The sequence below is a fragment of the Phodopus roborovskii genome, unplaced genomic scaffold, assembly GCF_943737965.1.
Source record: "Phodopus roborovskii unplaced genomic scaffold, PHOROB, whole genome shotgun sequence".
Classification (NCBI taxonomy): Eukaryota; Metazoa; Chordata; class Mammalia; order Rodentia; family Cricetidae; genus Phodopus; species Phodopus roborovskii.
This window is the reverse complement of record NW_026126434.1, coordinates 24,844,572-24,865,492: the sequence shown is the minus strand read 5'-3', so window position 1 is coordinate 24,865,492 and position 20,921 is coordinate 24,844,572. Positions and strand designations below refer to the sequence as shown.

The 20,921-nt window shown below is 49.2% G+C and overlaps 1 protein-coding gene across 2 annotated transcripts in view; it reads left to right on the top strand.

Moving 5' to 3' along the window:
- The window catches only part of Slc37a1 (solute carrier family 37 member 1), a 57,363-nt gene that overhangs the window by 18,735 nt on the left and 17,707 nt on the right, over positions 1–20,921 (top strand). For both annotated transcript variants that reach the window (XM_051187045.1, XM_051187044.1), the window contains exons 3-10: positions 2,042–2,123; positions 7,027–7,159; positions 7,716–7,794; positions 10,672–10,807; positions 12,855–12,931; positions 13,910–14,076; positions 16,781–16,818; positions 18,585–18,665. In XM_051187045.1, the coding sequence (XP_051043002.1) occupies positions 2,042–2,123; positions 7,027–7,159; positions 7,716–7,794; positions 10,672–10,807; positions 12,855–12,931; positions 13,910–14,076; positions 16,781–16,818; positions 18,585–18,665 (793 nt within the window). The remainder of the gene's footprint in view (positions 1–2,041; positions 2,124–7,026; positions 7,160–7,715; positions 7,795–10,671; positions 10,808–12,854; positions 12,932–13,909; positions 14,077–16,780; positions 16,819–18,584; positions 18,666–20,921) is intronic.

The following is a 20,921-nucleotide window of genomic DNA, read 5'->3' as shown; positions in this document are numbered from 1 at the left end:
GGGTGACAAAGATACCAAGTACAACAAGAGATCCAGAGGGATCCTGAGAGACCCCTCAGTCACATAGACCAGGATTGCAATTCTGTGAAAGCATGGGACGCTTTTCTCCCAGAGGCCAAGCAGGGCAGATAGATGGTGGCCACTAGCTGAGAGCTGCTATTACCTGCAGACCCTCCTGGACGTGGAAAGACAGTCTGCAGCTACTGCCTGTCCCTCACCCAATCCTCTAGGAAGCTAAGGCCAAAGGAAAAAGTATGACTTTGGAAATGGAGGAAGTAGGCTGGGCCCGGCACTCACAGATAAAGGCTTCCTTTTCTGCCTCAGGGAAATCCTACTCTTCATTGACCTTTGACTCCAACCCACAGGAGGAGGCTTGTGAGCCCTGCCTCCCCCAGGCTCTCTCTTCCTGAAGGGTCCATTTATGGCTTCACCAGCCATAATGAGGGGCTGTCCTGAAGAGCCCCTTTGCCTGCATGCATCTTTGCCAGCCACCTGAGGAAGGGCCTGGTGGAAAGTAGGGCCCAAGGCTACTGACACCTCACCACCTCATTCCCCTGTCTCCTTGACTGAACCCTGCTGAGACTGTGAGGAATGTGGAATGTCAGGGCTGGGCCCTCCTCAGCTTTCATCATCAATATAGGAGACAGAGCCTGAGGCCACTGAGCCATCCCTCTACTCCTAAAGTCTTAGCTGGCAGTCCTGAGTGGCCACTGCAAGATAGCCCAGGCTCCTGGGTCAAACTGAGAGGCTCTGGAGGGAAACCCATGCCCCAGCTGCCCTGCCCTGTGCGCTAGAAGACAGTCTTGGAAGGAGCCTGTCTAAGAGGTCAGTGGGTGACTGACTATTCTATCCAGCCTCGGGCTCAGGGGATGGGCCATGTAGCAGCTTCAGCCAAAGAATGGAGAGAACCTTCTATTCTGTTCTGCCCCAGGCTTTCAGAGATTTAAGACCCCTCACGCCCCCTGCAGGGCAGGCCCAGCTCTGTCTCCTGAGTGCTGGGATGAACTCTGTTTACATTTCATAGCTTTGCTTTCTTCTGCTCACCTTATGGGCTTGGACAGAGTGTCCCATGGACTTTCCACTCAGGCTTCCCCAGGGAGGAGAGAGCTCAGACAATTCCCTATTCCGAAGCCAGTTTCTACATTTCAGCTCTTTGTTACAGAGCCACCACCCTACTTTCTCCGTTTGAGTCTGGAAATGTTGGTTTGGGCCTCTGATTTTTTTTTTAAGCCTGCTTATTCATTTTGTTTATGTGTCTATGGTTGTGGATATGCATCTATCATGGTGAATTGTGGAAGGGTCAGAGTACAAGCTTCCAGGAATGGAGTCTCTCCTTCCGATCTGTGTGTTCTAGTGTTCAAATTCAGGGTGTCGGGCTGGGTAGCAAGCACTTTCATTCACAGAACCACCTCTCCCTGAAGATCTCTTCCCTAAGGCGTTAGCCCTTCTCTTCTCCAGATGTGAGCATCCTAGGGAGATTCTCACTTCTTGGGGTTCATCGTTTCAAAAGTCTTGTAGTCAGAGAGGGGAAGACAAGTGTTTCTTCAGCATGTCTTCATTCTTGTGAAGCTGGCTGGCTTCCTGGGCTTTGGAGTAAGTGGCAACTACAAGAAAGGGTTTCTGTGGGGGCAGAGTCGCTCAAGCAAATGAACTGAATGAGAGACAGGGCCTGCAGGGATCCACAATTTGTTACTTGTCATTAGAAGTGGGGGCCGTGTGTGGGATAGAACCCTCAACCCATGGGGTCTGACACTATTACTGCACAGACTGGTGTGAAACATGCCTTGAATTATAGAGCCCCCAAGTGGAATCCACTAGAGAACTATTTGTTGTTGGGACAGAGTATTGCAGTGGGGGGGGCAGATGTTGGCTTCCCCCAGCTCCTACAGGGCTTCAGTAGTCTTGGTTTGAACAATCAGGACTAGCAGTAGTTTTAATGTCCTGATACTGTCATGAGATTGTACGTGGGATTGGTGTGTGATTAACACACAGACGACACAGGATGACACCTCTCATGCCCTGTAAACTACATGTGTTCCAGGTACCGGGCCTTCATTTTCATGCTGACATTTCTACTATATGCAAGCTTCCACTTATCCCGAAAGCCTATCAGCATAGTGAAGGTAAGAGATCTACACACACACACACACACACACACACACGCGCGCGGCTATCCCGTGATCTGCCTGAAGACTGGTGACTCTAGGAGCCTGAGGGCAGAAGAATGGGGGCCAAGAGATTGCTAGAGACTGATTGTTCTAGCATCTTCCTTTTAGGATCTTTTTTGGTCGTATTTTCCTTTTTCAGGAAATAATGTTTCATGCTTTACCCTCTCAGAGGCACATCTATCTCCATCAGACTGCAGTTCCAGAATTCCCAAACTTAATTAAATATTTATGTTGTCTGGGTTTTCTTTTCTTAAATGCTTCCCCAAGGGGCTCCAACACTTGGTGCCGTTTGGCCTCTTGCCTGGCTCTGGGGCAACCTGTGTTGTTCATACAGAGTGTACACATGAAGGCAGGGGAAGGGCTGGGGACAGGTGTCTCACTGGACGGCAAGTCCTCTGTTTTAACGTCAGAACTAGGAAGGAAGCAGGTATGTTTTCTCACCCCACCTTACTTGTGGGACAGTCGCAGGAGTGAGTGGCTTTTGACTACTGTAGAATAAACATGACTGCTACCACGTGCCAAGATTAGCCTAATTATGGCTCTGTTATCCACTTGCCTTCTATCGTCAGTAGGGACCTGGTCCAGGACTCTGGTGCTGTGACCTTCCCAGCTGAGCAGGGCTAGCTGCCTTTGAAGGGCCCCCAACACTGGGTGGGGTGGGGGCTGCTGTCTCTGGAGGCCTGTGTGCTTCCTCTCCTCCAGCACATCCATTTACTAAGAAGGTTCTAAAGCTTTTCCTTGGCTCCTGGTAGCCAGGAGTTTGCCATAGAAACAAAACACTTGGAGACCTTTAAGAGAGGCTTCAAAGAGACCTGTGGGTAGGAAAGTAGTCAGTGGCTTAAAAGCTCCTGTGTGTGACACCTGACAAGGGCATGGGCCCTGGAAGTTTGAATGCTGTCTCTGTGACTCTTCCTGCTTAGAGAAATTCACATGTGGCCCCAGGCAGAGGCAAACACAGAAGGCAAATGGCAGGCCACCCCTGCAGGGGCCTGGGTGAGTGCTGAAGACCTGGGTGGGATCAAGCAGTCAGAGAGCGTTGCTGGGGGGGGGGCGGTGCTTGCAGGACTCAGCCAAGGCTGGGCCTGTGTGATGGGGGAGGGACTGCTTCCGGTCTCCACAAAGTCACTTGCCTGTGGGACAGACAGGTATGATGAGTGAGACAGGGCTGGGCACCAGAGGGTCACTGGGGCATGACCTGACTCTTGGACTTTACCTAATAATCATGAGGGTTTTGCCAGGAAGAGGTATGAACATGGGAGGGTTTTGCCAGGAAGGGTGTGAACATGGTCCAATGTCACACTCTCCTTGCCTTAAGTAAGCAAAAGTCACCATTGGAGCCTCTGGTTTGAACCAGAATCCCATAACCAACGGTCTATTGTGATTACTGTGTAATACGGACCTCACAGCAGCCCTGGGGATGTCATCTGGAGTAAGTGAGTACGTTAGTGTCTTCTACATTGGTCCTCTTACTATCTTTTTAAGATTTTATTTACTTTTATTTATGTGTATGAGTGTTTTGCCTACACGTGTGTATATGCATTGTATGCGTGCCTGGTGCCCTCAGAGGTCAGAAGAGAGTGACAGATACCCTGAAACTGGAATTATGAACAATGGTGAGCCACCATGTGGGTCCTGTGCAAGAACAGCCTGTGCTCTTAATTGCTGAGCCATCTCTCCAGCCCCAGGTCTCTGCTCTTAACAGTGCTGGCCCAGAGTCTCCCAAGACAGTTAATTACTTGCATATGGTCAGCATCTTGTGTGGTTTAACACCAGACTTTCCAGTGCACCTGTGTATGGATTAGCCTGATGCTGAGTCCTGCAGGTTGCTTTGCCTTTGATACAGACAAGACTGTCTCCACATATGGTTTAGATTTCACAGAGACTTGAGAAACATGCACTCACTTCAGCTCCCGCTGTAAATGACACACATGGCACTGGGGACGGGAATGATTCTATCAGGGACCCCATGAGTCACCATCTGCAGTCTGTGTTTCCCAGAAGGTTATAAACAAAACTGGAAATACATTTGGGCATGGCCCCTGAAGCTGAGAATGAGCAGTGGATGATTCGCCAGTGATCATGACTCATTTGTCAAGTGATCTGTGTCAATGAGGGAATAAGGGTTACATTTGCCCTGAATCATCACTGATTACTTTTATTTTTCTCCGATTTAAAAAAAAAAAAATGTACCCTTAAAAACACAATGATAAACCTAGGGCTGGGAGGACAATGTTGCCCCTTCTCATGACCCTCCACCTTAGCCAGGGATCTTTATTTGAGACAGATGTCTTCCTTGGCTGGTAGACAGATGGGGTCTATGTCTCCATGGAGGCTGGGCCAGAACAGAACCTGTAAATAGATGGTTTCCCAAAGGATTGTTTTTGCAGGGTACCCCGAGTGTATGTAGACATCCCTCTTTGTTCACAGAATTGAAAATGGTGAAAACCCCAGGCAAACAGAAAACAAAAGCTGAAAGGGTCAGAGCTGTCAAGGAAAGCTGCCTTCTGAAAAATTCCAGTGCTTCCTAAAAGTGGGGTGGGGATGGTGGCTCATGCCTTTAGTCCCAGCACTAGGGAGGCAGAGGCAGGCAGATCTCTGTGAGTTCGAGGCCAACCTTGTCTACAAAGCTACACAGAGAAACCCTATCTGGAAAAGCCAAAAAAGTTCCAGTGGTTATGGGGAAAACATGGAGAGATTTCCTTTATAGACATGGTCTCAGGATGAGCACCTAGCTGGCCTGGAACTCACCAAGTAGAACACACTGGCCTGTAACTCAGAGATCCGCCTGCCCCTGCCTCCCAAGTGCTTGGATTAAAGGTGCTGTCACACCCAGCCAATTTTTAACTGAGTAAAATAATCTGAAAGCTTATTTGAAGAGATGCTGCTTAAGAATAAATCACCAGACTGGAGAGATGGTTCAGTAGGTAAGAGTACTGACTGCTCTTCTAGAGGACTCAGGTTCAACTCCCAGCACCCACACGGCAGCTCATGACTATCTGTAACTCCAATATCTGACACCTTCACACAGGCACACATGCAGGCAAAACACCAATGCAAATTTAAAAAATTAAAAAATAAGAAAGAGTAAATCACCAAAATCTGGGTGTGTCAGTATATACCTTTAATCCCAGCACTCAGAAGGCAGAGACAAGTAGATCTCTGAGTTTGAGGTCAGCCTGGTCTACATAGTGAGTTCTAGGACAGCCAGAGCTACATAATGAGATCCTATTTCAAAAGAAAAGAATAGAAAAAGGAAATCAACAGGGAAAGTGTAAAAGATAACATTTTAATAAAATAATGATATAAAAAAATGAATGCATTTTGAAGTAATTAAAGTATTAGTGTTCCCTGAGAAGAGGCATACTCTGAATAGAATAGAAAGTATGAGGCCCTGACAGGCTTCAGCTGCTTCCTGGGGTGGCCATCTTGTCAACTTGGTGGCTGAGCGATGCCCAGGAGATGAGAGGATCCCAACAGATCACACAAGCTCTGACCAGTCAGTGGATTAACCCCTGCTGAATACAGGTGTGAATAGACCTTTGGGGGTAGGGGTGGCCAAATCCTGAAGGTAGGTCTAGCTGAAGGAAATGGATCATTTGGGGGTGGGTCACATATCCTGCCTAGGCACCTACCACCACCATAATGCCCCAGTTCACCATAGTTCAGAAATACATGAAATCACATATAGCCCAATGCCCTTGGAAACCTTTTTTGTTTGTTTGTTTGAGACAGTTTTACTATGAAACCCAGGCTGGCCTTGAAAACTTATAGCAACCCTGCTCAGACTTCTGAGTACCTGCATTACAGCATGTCCCACCACACCCAGCTAGTGTAAATGTCTTTATGGCAACATTGCTTATACTAACCCAAAGGGAAAACAAAGTACGGGAACACATTTAGTAGGTGAAAGTTTGAGAAGATTAGGATAAGTGAATGAAATATGTGACTGCCAACGGGAATTATCAAAGTCAAGCTGGTGACACAAAGATTCCCAGGTTGCCTTTTGAGTAAAAGGTCAGGGCATCTATAGCTAGGACCCTTTCGGTTTGTATCTTTGTTTGTTTCCTTTTTTGAGACAGGGTTTTTCTTTGTAACAGCCCTGGCTGTCCTGAAACTCAATCTGTAGATCAGGCTGGCTTCAAACTCATAGGGATCCTCGTGCCTCTGCCTCCCAAGTGCTGGGACTAAAGGATTGTACCAGCACACATTTATTTGTTTGTTTGTTTGTTTGTTTGTTTGTTTGTATGTGGGGAAGGTGCATTGGAAGGTCAGAGGATGCCCTGCAGGAGTTGGGTCTCTCCTTCTACCTGGGTCCTGGGCATTGAACTCAGGTCCTCAGGCTTGGTATCAAGCACCTTTGCCTGCTGAGCCATCTCACCAGCCCTGACACATTCTTTTGACTGGTCAGTTCTTCTGTGTGTGAGAGAAAGAGTATGTGGGTTGAAAGAGAATCCAGTAAAGGTTTACAAAAGATATTGCTTTGACATAAACTGTTCCTCAATGGACATATCCCCTCAGTATTCGGTTGTTGGCATCTAGCACTTAACCCTTTACGTCGCCCAGGGACAGACTGTCAAGGAGGACTGGCAGCTGGCCCTCAGCTTGGCACTCCCTTGCCTGATGTGATCTCTAAAGGCTGGTGGTGCTTGGGTTGGCTGTAGGTGTGAACTAGAGTTATTGCAAAATGCTTCTGGAGCCTACTGCCTGCAGCAGGAACTCCTGTGGGCCTCACAGACCTACCAGAGGCCTCTTCTCAAAAAAGTCATTGCTTTTTTGAGCAAAGTGGGGAAGCCACTTTGCGTGGTTGAGGCATCCCAAGTAACCTCTTTTCCTGTACCACCATCCCTGTCTGCTCTAGGGCGAGCTTCATAAGCAATGTGCTGCGGGGGATGAGCCTGATCCCAGATTCAATGGCCCAAGCAGCAGTACCAAGCATGGCCCCACCCACTGGCTCCTGCACAATGAGACTGACTGTGGCTGGGCCCCCTTCGGTGAGTTTGGTCAAATGATCTGTTGCCTAGGGATCTTGACAGCCAATCATTGGGGTTCCTACAGCCTGGCTGGTCTCAAGACAGTGCTGCTAACCTCAAGCATAAGTGTGTTTCAGTGATAGCTGTCCCCCAGCAAACATTCAACAACCACAAGATCTTTGATGCCTACATGCAGAGAGGCCACCCCCTAAGTGAGCATGTCTGTGCTGGGAAGGCCCTAGAAGATAGCCTGCAGTGTGTACCTGTCACACCTGGAGGTAGGGCTTGCCAAGCAAATCTGATGAGGGGTGCCACAGGCCAGCCAGGTGACACTGAAACACAAAAGTTAAACCCACTTCCAATTGGAAGGACATATTCAAGAACAACTTGGAAAAGATGTGACTTTAATTTTCTTCCACAAGAAGCTGGCCAGCCCCTGGGCTGCCGTGTGTTTTTGGAATTAGAACACCTCCCTTTCTAAGGGGCTTGCAGAATGTAGGTTTTGTGTTTTATAGTGCAACTCTTAAAACAAACTAAATAATTCTGAGCCCTTCTGGTGATTCTCAAATCCACACAGATAAGAACAACTACCAGCAGCTACTTGGAGCCCTGGATTACTCCTTCCTGTGCGCCTATGCCATTGGGATGTACCTGAGGTAGGGCCACTCACGCTACAACCACTTCCAGTGTCCTGGGCTCTTCAGTACAGGAAATGTTCTTTCCTGTCATTGGAAGGACCTAGGAGGTAGCAGATGTCTCTGGGGTCAGAAAGCAAATGAGTGGCTGGTGAAAAGTAGTTGATGTTGTCTTCCTGTAATATTCTAAAATAATGTTGTAGAAGGGTTAGAGAGATTGCTTGGTGATAGGGTGTTTGCCTAGCATACACAGCATGTAAGGGAACCAGGGGTGGAGCCCCAGAATTGGAAAAAAACATTAAGGCAAAGTGTCATAGAGATTAACAACCTGTATCCCAAGAGACTTCATTTAGACACCTAGAGCCTGGGAGTCTTGGGGAATCCCTGTAAGTGTTTAATTATTTCTCCGAGAGCCTCCCAACACATGGGATCAAGACCCAGGGCCCTTCCCAGCCCAGGGACCCTGTGGAGGAAGTGACTTACGAACAAGTTATTCCTGCCAATAGTAAATACAACCCCCTTTATCAGATGCAAATGCCACGTGATGCTTAGTTTGTGTGTTTGAGAGAATGGGTGGTAGAGGATGCTCAAGTGCCAGGCTATGAGGTACGCCCAACCAAAGAGCAATAAGGTATAGGCTTAGTCTTCATCAACCTACCAGCCATAAACCCTTCTGAAGGTAAATGTTCCTGGTACACAAATACTCTGCAGTGGTGAGTGGGGTGGCACACACTGTTCCTCAGTTGCTAGAAAGTGGTACTTAAACTTGGCCAGTTTTATACCCTAGAGAATATAGTGGTGCCTGGGAACATCTGTAGCTTTCACAGCTAAGGGAGGGGAATCTAGCATCATCTAGTGGGCAGAGATGAGAGGTTCTGCTAAACAACCCAGGACATAGAACAGTCCTCACTCCAACGATGTCTGTCCTGCCCAAGAAACCTAGCTTAGTAAATAAAGTAGGTTTCTTATTGTATCTTCATCAGCAAAGGTAGTTTCTCATGCAGCTCATCGGTGAGTTTATTACATCAAGGTTCTGTTGAACATGAAGTCCATACAGAAATCTCAGGGGCAAGGACACCTGCCTTTTTACGGATGGGCTTTGTGCCATGACAAGAAGGCACAACAGCCCTCAGACCATTGTGCATCTACCACTCCACTAAGGTCTTGCCTCAATAGATGGACTGAAAACATGGGAGATGGGTGCACCCAGGTCTTGCCTGACAGGATCAGCAGGTATAGCATGGGTGAGTCCTTTGAGAATCAGGTATGACATGGGGTGGTGACCATTCCACCAGAATTGTTCCTTAAATCTCACAAACAGAGAAGAGGTGCTAGGTGAGGCTCCAGGCGACCGTACCAGGGGACACTTCACAGTGGTAGCCAATGCCAGATGCTCTTGGGAGCCCATATGATTCAGCCCCTTGCCCCGTGCATAGGCATGTTAGCAGCCTCTGAAATGTCTCCTAATCCCCCAAAGTGAGCAAGGAGGAGTAGAGAAAACTTATCTCTAGAATGCTCTCCAATCTCTGTGATCAGGTTCTGCGCACCATGTTGTCATTATGCCTCACTACTGTTTTAGTGGTCATTTGTGTGCTTCTAGGTAGATTTTTCCTGTTTGGTGAGTGTAGATAGGACAGCTTGATGGTGAGCAGGTTCTGGAGATGTTGTGGGAACAATGGCGCTTTCTCCAGGGTGCTGATTGCAGGCAGGCAGGTGTCTGCCTACATTCTCTGCTTGTTGGAATCCTGGAGTAACCGGTTACGTGGAAGGGAGTGTGGCTTGCGGAATTTCTAGATTTCCTGAAAGTGTGTGGGCTTGTGGAGTTTCTGGATTTTCTAAAAGTGTGTGTGTGTGTGTGTGTGTGTGTGTGTGTGTGTGTGTGTGTGTGTGCGCGCGCAGGTGTGTGCACGTGTCCATGGAGGCCAGAAGAGGGCATCAGGTCCCCTGGAGCTGAGCTGGAGTTACAGACAGTTGTCAGCTGCCTGACATAGGTGCTAGAAAACACATCTCAGGTCCTCTGGAAGAGCACAGTGCCATTAACCAGTGATCCAGCCCCCATGGAGTTTTGAAAGATCACAAAGGGTCTTTTGTATCTGCTGAAATCACATGTGTCCTTGGTGATGTTGTTAGGCAAGTGGTAGAGCGTGGTGTCATGGTGATAGCAACCCGTTCTGTGTCTGCCCTGTTATGAAGCTGGAGACTTGTCATGCTCATCACCACTCCAGTCCCACAGCCGACCTGACACGTGGATGTAGCTCACTTTGACCTCACATGGCCCAGGAAGGTAAAACTGCAAGTAATTCAGCTCACTGAGCCTCACTGCTTGTCTTAACACTCAGCCTCTGCTCCTCCGGATGGGCCTTAGACACTGAGTGAGAAAGCATGTCTTTCAGGCAGGCAGCTGCGGCTGTGGCAGGAAGTGGTTGACCGGGCAGGGGAGTGTGGTCCTTGCTGACACACCCAATAGGTGTGTTCACACAGGTTTCTTGGTTACTGCTCACTGAATGGACGGCTTGCTCAGGGTCACATCAGTCCCATTTTCAAGTCATCTTTTGCAGCTTGACGGTTGGCATTTTCAATAGCTCTGTACTGTGTGTTTTTGATATAAAAGAAGGCTTAACAAGGCCTGCTTTGCTGGGCAGTATTGGTGTGAGTCATGGTGTGTGTTTTATTGTCTGATGGTTGGTGACTTTTATGAGAAATGGGTATAAGGGATCCTGTGGGAGTAAGTGAGCTAGCTTCATGGAGAAACATTCCTGCTGGTCTCCCTGGAAATGGTGGGGCTCAGAGGTCTAGAAGCACAGAGAATGACACAGGACATCCGGGAGACGTGGCTGGGCTGCTGGCAGTGTGCTGTGTGCTCTTTCCTCATGCTTGTCTCTTTCCTTGTTCCCTCAGTGGCATAATAGGGGAACGCCTGCCGATTAGGTATTACCTGACTTTTGGGATGCTGGCCAGTGGCGCCTTCACAGCCCTGTTCGGCTTGGGCTATTTCTATAACATCCACAGCTTGGGATTCTACGTGGTGACCCAGGTAAGGGCCTGATCTAGGCTCACTGTGAGAAACAGGATGGTTCAGGTCCCAAAACCCACGTCTGCTAAGAAAGCGGATGGCAGATGCTGGTGAGGAGAGGAACAGAGCCTCTCCAAGGTCAAGCCTCCAGCAGGTGGCTTGGGAAGGCCCTCCTTTGGCATCTGTGTGGCTACTTCCTATTTCAGGAGCTGTCAGCCTGCAGATTAATGAGGTGTGAAGCCTTAATGATCACTCTGAAGTGGCCATGGGGTGGCCAGGGTAGGAATGGCTGCTAGCAGAGCCAGCGGCTATGAGGCCTTTACTGCAGGACCTGTGGCAAAGCAGAGGTGCTGTAGGTGCAGAGGTAGGGCCAGAAGCCCGGTTTGCCCTCCACAGGAGCCCAGCCTTTGTGTCCTCTCCTGCAGTCCCGTGGGTAAATATTGACTAGCAAAGGAAATAGGGTTGCCCAACTTCTCCAGATGGCCAAGGGTGGGGAGCTGTGATAGAAAAACCAAGGCCACTCTTGTCTAATTTTCCTTTTCACGACTGTGCCATTGAGCCTGACAAAGCATAACTGCTTTATTATGAGAATGCTTTGTTCCTGCCTGCACTTAGTTACCCTGACATCCTTGGAGGAATCACTTCTAGGACTCCCATTTTAGCAAAGCCCACAACTGCTCAAGTCCCGTGCATTAAGCGGCATAGATCAGCGTGCATCTTCCTGTGGATTATTTGTCTCTATGTTATTTATAATACCTAACACAGTGTGAGTGGTGTGTCTCTAGCTGTTACACTGTCTAGAGAACGTTGACCGTTCTGTATGGATGCAGTCATGGTAAGCCCAACAATCAATGCATTTGATCCTTCCTCTTTGACTCCTTGGATGCAGAAGCCTCAGACTGTAATGATGTACAGAATTAGAATGGAAGGAAAGAAAGTCCTCAGAGACCCAGCATGCTCTTCTAGCCAAGGCAGAGCTGTTGATCCAGGAGCAGCAGCAGGTGGGCATGCTACTCTCTGCATGCCTCCTGGAAGACCCATTGTCCAGTGAGGCAACCTGCACTGGGCTGGGCTTTTTGCTATAACCTCCGTTCTGATGACATCAGAACTCTCTGGTAGCAGTCTCTTCGTTAAATGCTGGTCCAACACCTGCTTGGAGAAGGTGGGAATGCATGCCAGAACTGGATCAAGGCTGCATTGGTCTGAGAAGGAATCTTCTTGGTGGGCAGTCAGGGAAGACAGGGCATTTCTAGGTTCAATTTGTAGCAGTGTATAAACCAGTCTGTAAAGAGAAAAGTTCTTGTCTTTCCAGAATGTTTAGATTTCAAGGAGTCTAGAATGCCTGATCCCAACCTGTCAGTGTGTTCCTGGCTAAGGGTCCTAGCTGGATTGGCTTTATTTTCATTTTTTTAAGATGTATTATTTATTATGTATAGAGTGTTCTGCCTGCATGTATACCTACACACCAGAAGAGGGCACCAGTTCTCATCACAGATGGTTGTGAGCCACCATGTGGTTGCTAGGAATTGAAATCAGGCCCTCTAGAAAAGCAGCCAGTGTTCTTAACCTCTTAGCCATCTCTCCAGCCCCTATTTTCATGTTTTTAGGAAATGTTTTATATGTAGCCCAGGCTGGCCTCAATCTCATAGCATTCCTCCTGAGTACTGGAGTTGTAGGTTTTTGAGCCACCATGTAAAACTTGGGTTGGCTTTTTAACTTAACTTTGTGTGTGTGTGTGTGTGTGTGTGTGTGTGTGTGTGTTATTTTATTTTTTGAAACGAGGTCTTATGTTAGCCAGACAGATGTCAACCGCCTTAGCAGTTAAGATGACAGCCATGCACCACTATTCCTGGCTTATATATACTTTATAATATATCCATGTTTCTATGTATAAACTACTTATATAGTTTAAATTTCACAGTTTAAACTATATGTAAATATAAAACTTACTTCTCGCTTTTGGTGCTTGATACTAACATAAAGTTCTGCCATTTCTGTGAGTCCCAGATCAGGGGGGATGAGGAGGGGCCAGCATCTCCCCTCAGTGAACCTCTTCCCCTATCTACAGATCATTAATGGACTGGTACAGACCACAGGCTGGCCCAGCGTCGTCACCTGCCTCAGCAACTGGTTTGGAAAAGGAAGGTGAGGAAAAAATGGCCCCCTCTTTTTTTTTTTTTTTTTTTTTTTTTTTGTTTGTGTTTTTGTTTTTTTTCCGATTCTGATAGAAACTGGACCACATCATTTTCAAGTTTTCTTTCAGCCTATTTCAGGAGCATTAATGTGCCTCCTCCTTAAAGCAATGATTTGAAACCTCTGAGATGGGGGCTCTACAGTTCCCATTGGGCTACAGCCTTCAGAACCCAGGACCTATGTACCTTCAGAACACAGTCTTCCCCTGGCCACTTAGGCAGGTAGTGTGACCTGGACTCCACACCTGAGAGCTGTGTGGCCTTTGGCTTCAGCTTCCCTCACACTTGTGGGACAGAGAGTCTGGGCCCCAGTCTGAGGCCTCTTGAATTGGAGTCTGCATCTGACTGTGGAGTTTGAGACATTCTGGCAGAAGTCACCCAGTCCATAATTAGCAGGCCTGGCCCAGCTCTAGTGATCTGACTACAGTGCAGTCACTTGTAGTCCCAGCCTGGCTTAGCTGGGGTTAAGTCACCATAGAGACGCCACCCAAGATGGAGGAGCTAAAATGGGAGATGGACTCAGAGGCCTGATTTAGAAAGCCTGTTTTAGTTGTTTGGCGTGTGTGTAGCACTGTGAGCTTCTGTCACTGTGATAGTCAACCGACTACCATGTTTGCAGAGGCACAAATTTAAATCCCGAGCCTTCCAAGAAATTGCAGGAAAATGCCCCTTCCTCTTTGAATCATAGACTCAAGGATCTCTGTGCGAAGGTGGACGCTGGTGTGCTGATGTAGCCTGAGGCAGAATGAAAGCACATTTCTCTAAGGAGCAGCTGCAGCCTTTCGCCTGCAGATGCAGACGGAGCCTCTGCAGGGCCATACTGGCCCCTCTGTGCGCCCAGCTCCTGCTGCCACGTTCTTGCTCCCGTTTTACATACAGACCCCGTTTGACATCACTGTGCCACTCACTGTCCCCTTATCCTGTGTTGTAGGCGAGGCCTGATCATGGGGATCTGGAACTCCCACACCTCTGTGGGCAACATTCTGGGATCCTTGATTGCCGGCTACTGGGTGTCCACATGCTGGGGACTGTCATTTATTGTGCCCGGGGCCATCGTGGCAGCCATGGGGATAGTGTGCTTTCTCTTTCTCATTGAACGTGAGTATACATGGCCTTAGGGATGGGCACCTGGGCTTTAGCCTTCAGGTTAAGTTAGTGTGGACTGCAGCACTGCTGGTGCTGGTACTCACCCTGGCTATCCCCTAGCCAGGCCTGTACACACTTTCCCAGCAGCCCGTTCTCTCCTAGTCTTGCTCGGTTTTCTGCTCTTTCCCAGTTTCTGAAGTGACCCCTGTGGAAATCCCTTCCCCCTCATCTCCCTGTCCCTGTCCTTCCCTTAGCACCGGGTATCTGCATCACCAGGGAGTCTCAGGTCCCCCTCATACATCCACCTGAGGGCACAGGCCCAAACTACGTGGCCGCACCTGCTCACCCCACCACCTCCACATGCAGACATGGACTTTACCAGCTTGTGTACTTTGCGATAAGCTGTGTCTCGGGCAATGTCATAAAACCATGGTGTGACTTAAAGCCATATATCTAATTAGGTAAAGTGTCTACAGGAAAATGAAGTCCATGTTCTATTGCAGTCAGCCCTGGATTTCTGATTTAACAAATATTGAAAATAACATTTAAAGCAAAGATTTGAGCAAAGGAGCCGGGCCATTCTGACCCTCGTCCTGGCCCTGGTCTCATAAGGTAGCCTGGCCACTTAGTTCTTAGATTTTTGCTTGAAGCAAGATGGAAAGCACATGACTCTGGTGTGTCAGGGTGGTCCCCAGCCTTTGCCCTCATCTCCAGGGCTCCAGTCCCTTTGTACCCTGCACACACTGACCTTGTCCCCGACCCCAGCTTCCACACTGCCCTCATTTCTTTTTACCCTACTGCTCAAGCCAGTTTGTCAATTTTTTTCAGTGACCTCCGTCTTGCCAAGCTCTGGTAGGTGAAAATAGAAACGAACATACAGACCTGGGACTCAGATGTGTGCTCTGTAAGCAGAATGGGCCATGTGAGCCCCTGCTTCGCCCCATTTGACAGGGTTCTCCAGAGTCCCAGGAAGTGGCAGGCTGACTGGAGGGTGGCAGGCCGGCCTCAGCAAGTGCACTGTGGGATGGGCAGGGCCTTGTGGCTGCTGCACTAAGGCAACCGGTTAACTAGCCGGCAAGTCACTGAGGTTCTTGAAAAGGCCATTGTGTTCCCTGTCTTCCTGGGCCTTGTCCCCTCCACTCCCCCAGGCATTTATCTTATACCAGATACCTGGAGAGTCACAGTCCCTCCTTGCTAAGGCTCTGGGCCCTGTGACTGCCCTGTCCCTGGGGAGCGTGTTCTCTTCTTTAACTGATGGAGAAGCTGCTTCTGGGTGAGGGGGGTGGAAGGAAGCACAGAGGGTGTGGCAGTGGCTAGATGGGCTACATGTCACCTTTCAGCTCCATCCTTACTTAGGACAGAATTACCCAGAGCAGTGGACCTTTGTTTTATCTTTTTGCCTCCACATCTCTCCTCATCCTTCCACGCCACGCCCTCCTGATGTTGGCCCCAGGTCACACCAGCTGGTTTGCCTCATCAGCCACCTCCCACCACTGCTCTGCTTCTACCTCTCTTGGGCACTTCATTCACCGAAGTGGCTTGTCCTGGTGGCCTGGTCCTGGTGCCCTGGCGGCCCCTCCTCCTTCCCCCTCTCTGTACAATACAAGGCTGTCTCCAGGGTCTGGTGCTCAGCTATGTGTGTGCTGTTTCCGTCTGAACCTGGCTGTGTTCCATTCCCCATAAGGCCAGCTCCCCAGTGCTCTGCCAACCATGCCTGAGGGCACCTCCACCTCCTACGCTTTTACAAAGAGGTCTGAGCTTGGCCCTGCTCCCTGCCTTGGGATTGGGACCCTCTTCTTGTCCCCTGCTGTCATAACTGGGACATTTCCCTGGGTGGCAAGCAGAGAACGTCCCATGCGGACTACTACCTGCATCCCAGATAGTGTGTCAGGCCCCAGGGCAGTTCTCACACACATGTCTCATGCACACAGGGTTCAGGGACAAACTGCCGCTTGCCTGGTGAGCTGAGTGACCACCCGAGGCCCAGCACGCTGCTGGATGAGTTTCAGTAACAGGACAGGCAGCACCTTTTTGTGACCCCTGGCTTCCTTTCAGGGACACTGGCATTCTGTTCTCTCCTGGGAGGCGTCTGACCTCCACTCACTTTTATTTCGTAGAAGTTCGCCACCTATTTATTTATTATAAATGCTGCTCTGATAGCGTCCCGGCTCCAGTCTCACGCTTTTGTGTTTCATCTAACCGCTCCATGTGTCTGCCGTGGCCTTGGCTCAGGCTCACTTACCACACTGTCAAGCTCTTTCCATATTCACCCATGGTCTGGCACTTCCTGGAGCGGGGGCCGCCACGTGCCCATCAGAGGTCAGTGGAAGAACGGAAGGGGTGCTGGCTGTGCCCTCATCTCCCCAGCCAGCCACTCCACCTGGGCTGTCTGTCTTCCTTAGGCTTCTGTTTATTTAGTGAAAGCTCCTGACGGTGTCTTGTTCTCTTCAAATGAACGTTATTACATACATTCAAGGACGAATGTCTAGTAAAAGTTACAGTCATGAAACACACCCATCCACTCACATAGTCCCTTCTTTGATTTCTGTTTTGGCGAGGAGAGAGACCCTGAACCCACTCGCTTAGCAGGAAAGCCAGGTGAAGAGCAGTCCCATTGCCAGCAGCACCCTAAGGACTCCTGAGGCCCCGGGGCCAGGGATGGGGGGTTGCTGTGGGCAGCCATGCTCAGCCACTGGTCTCCTCTTTGCTCTTTCAGATCCAAAGGACATCAAATGCTCCTCCACCCTGCCCACGGTAAGAGCTCCTGTTACCTTCCAGAACTACCTAGTCGTCTTTGCAGCCCACACTGCCAGAGGGCAGAGGTTTGCCACAGCCTCACATATAACAAGATTCTCAGCCCACATCAGCACCCACCGAGCCCTTCCTGCTGACCATTCCCTAAGTTCTCAGCTCCACCTGCAGAGGCTGCCTGAAACATGTCACCACAGTCTGGCATGACATCCCTTAGCGGCCCCATTTCCATCAGCTTAACCACCACCACCACCACCCTTACCCTGTTTACCCTCTGCCTTGTGAGATGTTAGGACCTTCTTGTAGATAGCAAGCAGACCCATGCTGTCAGCTCCGGGGACATCGTCTGAACTGTGGGGCAGAGGGTGCCAGAACCCCTTCCTGTTGAGGCTCAACAACCATGGGTGGGTGGGCATCCTGACACTTTATAAACCCAAAACAAAAGTAAGCAAAGACTACTATATTCTGGAAGAGTATCTGTGGCTGATATTTGAAAGTTTTCTCAAAGCCATGTCCCACCGAAGTGTAGATTTCAGAGTTCAAACCTACAGAGTTCATGATGTTCCCATTGTGATATGAGGCCCCTATGAGTCACACAGGTGGCCAACCTCTAGATGCAGTAGAACCTGGACACTCACTTCCATGTAGGAACATCTGTCCCTCTGGACAGCTGTGACCAGCCACACCTGTGGAGCATCATAGAAGTGGTTTCTTCCTCACAGCAAGCTTCAGAAAAACAGGGGCCAGCTCAGGTCCAAGCTGCTGGTGTGTGTGTATGTGTGATGTAGGGCTGAGTCTGTCTGATTCTCCCCCTATACATGATCTTGGCTAAAAGGCCAAAAAGCATTATAATCTTTTCCTTTTCAATTCTCTAATCTCTGAGTGAGTCCCCGGAGTCTCACAGAGCTCAGCTGTCCTGAGGCTTCTGTGAAGAGGGACCATGAGCAGAACAGCTGGTCTCACAGTGGGGCTCAACTTCAACACATGAAGTCACAGGGGTGCTCAGCCATGGCACAGCAGAGCTAAAGGGGGGGGGGGAATGTCAATTAGGCTTCATTAGAATTCGAGATTTTTGTGTTTCAGATAGTACCATCTGAAGTGAGGCAGTCCCGCAGAATGGGAGAAAGTATTCACAAGTTGTGTCTGGGGAGGGACACAAGGAAGTCATTGCCAAGTCGTTAGTGAGACAAGCTTTAGTGAGGCAGCCCTTCCTACACAAAGCATCCAGAAGGGGACACATCTGTGGGGACACATCCATAGTGATGACTAATGGATCAGTGCATGTGGGGCTGGGGAGGGCACAGAGTGACAGACTCCTGTCTTAAAGGTGAGGAACATTCTGGGATTGAAGTCAATGTTGGATACAAGGCTCTGACTCACAGACCACTGCACTGCGAGCTTTAAGTGATGTGGTGTGGGTGTTTGGAATTTTCCCCAGAAGTCATGAGACAGCAACGTTTCTGGTCATTTGCCACAATTTTTTTTTTCCTCGTAATTTTTCTATGGTGACAGAAGTGTTCCTTTAAAAAAAAAATGTGCTGGTTTTTAGTGTGTAAGCATTTGCCTTCATGTAGGTATATGCACCATATGCACGCATTACCTATGGAGGCAGAAGAGAACATCAGCTTCCCTGGAACTGGAGTTAAGATAGTTGTGAGCCACCATGTGGGTGCTGGGAGAGCAGACAGGTCCATAACCCCTGAGCCACCTCTCCAGCCCCAGCATAAATGTTCTTAAGGAACACTCTAATGAGATGTTTTTTCTTCCAGCACTCCAAAATCTCAGAGAATGGCATAAACAGATTTAGATTGCAGAAGCAAACCACACATACCGAAAAGAATGGACCTCTGGTGAGTGACACATGGCTTCCACCTGCTGGGACATCTGCAGAGATTCAGAACTAGTCTCCAAGCCCTGTGGACCAACTGGCTGTCCCTTGCCTCAGTCACATCTCAGACACCCAGGTTCTTTAAACCATTGAGTCTACTTGTATTCCTAAAGGGCAATTGAGCTACCTTCGTTGACTTTCTCTGGACAGTCAGCTACTTACATGTCTTCAAACTGTCCGAAAGCCATTCATCCATCCAATAGTTGTTTGCTAGCTCGAGAAACCCACTGCTCAGTCAGGGTCATTAGGGCTGAGGAAGCAGGTGCAGATGGGAAGTGAGCAGAGACCTCGGTCACATGGTACCCTGGGTGGAGAGGCAGGGAAGGCCGGTGCTGTTCCGTCTGGCCCCAGCAGGTGTCACTGCATACAGCTGTATGGTGGGTGGGTGTTGCAATTCTGAGCACACAGAGGTATAAGGTATAAAGAGTTCTTGTCACAGGCCCGAGAAAAGGTGACTGGTGTCATAAAAAAAATCATCTCTTATCTTTCTGCCCTCTTTCTGGATGAAGAAACTAAGGCATAAAGGTACTAAGTTCCTGATCCATACCCTGGATAATGTCCAGAAGACTTCTGCCCATGCCTGGCCCTTTTCCTTGCTGTTTTCTCACATAGTTCTTCTGGATTCAGTTCCTCAGACAGTTCACTGACTTCCCGAGCTGAGCCTTCTGCAACATTTTAGACTCTGTCTTAGCCTAGTTAATGACGTTATAGCCATTTTCTTTCATTTTGAAGTAAGATTGCTTGAAGGGTCAATGCACTAAGCATGCTGTCACTTTCTTTATTGTCCAGAGCCCAGAGACCACATATGCCCATTGCAGCATAGCTATTAATGCAGCCTGATGCACAGGTTTTGAATGTGGACTTTGTAGATGACAGCATTGTGTCTCAATGTCAAGAGGTTGGACTGCAAGAATTTTGGCTCACCTGAGTTTTGTTTTTCAATATCACCTCTTGATTAATGTTCACACCTCTGTGACACTCCTCTGTGGTGACTGTGAAGGCTGACACTTTCTTCTTTGTGATGACTACCCTGAAAAGACTCCCTCTGGCTTCAGTGTGTTGCCTCTCTACAAGTCTATTCACTTCCCCAAGAAGCCAGCTACGTAGCAGTGGGGCAGCCTTATTCAAGCCAACCACAGTGGGGACTGACCCTGCTCACATGGTATTTTGAGGGAGCCCCTGCCTCTGCACTTGCCATGGGTTAGGACATGTAATGGAGTGTCCCTGAGCTTGGCAGGAGCCCCTAGTTATTCCCTTTCCAGAGTGTTCCAGACTGACCCCAGGTGCAGCTCACTGCTGCTCATGCCAGGCACCAGGCTTAATGCAGAGGCCACATGTGGCTGCATGGGGAGCTTCCTTTGGTCTTTGTGGGCTGGTGACGATTGCCCACATTATTCCCATACCCATGGCCACTTGTCTTCCTCCTCATCCTCACACTATTGAGACCCCGCAGAGCCTCACAATGGTGAGCTCATTGACCTGTGCCTCTCTTGATAGATGGGAAGCATAGACCTCACCAGGGACAGGATCCCCACAGTGTGACTACAGGCATATCCAAATGAGGCATTTCGGTGACAGCAGTAGCCTTGGCACCTGTGTGTGTGTGTGTGTATGCGTGTGCGCATGCCTTTGAGAATTCTTTTGTCAATAGCAGGGACAACCTTAGCTCTTGGGCAGCAGCTGAAGAATCCTCATTCATTGCACAGCCCTCAGGCTAGAGTGCACATGGAACCTGCTCATCAAGTGTTTGAGACAGGAGGCCCACCCCCTGCCCCCCAGGATTTGTCTCTTGTTAGTCAGGGGCTCCCTGTTCACTCTGAAAGGAATAGCAGTCCCTTTGCCTTCTAACCTGCAAAGGGGATGAGCCTTCCCTAGAGGCATGGGTGTAGGTAGACTTGTGCCTGCAGCCCAGCAGGTGGCGCCTTAGGGCACTTCACTCTGTAGGAGAGCAGGTGGGCTTTCTGTGGCTGAACTGTTCTTACTGAGCTCCTGGTCACAGACAGCTCCTCTCCTGGCCAGGTGGACTCTCTGCACTTGTGGCTTGCTCCATCTTACCCCTGGCCAAGTCTCTTTCCCTTTCAAAGGAGCCGTGAAATCCTGCCAACCTCAGGTTGGTCCCCAGGGAAGCCTGGAGCTATTGGGAGATTTCTGCAGCTCAGCCAACCCAGGAACAGGGGTTCTCAGGCTCTCAGATGAGCCAGTGTTAAGTACAATAGAG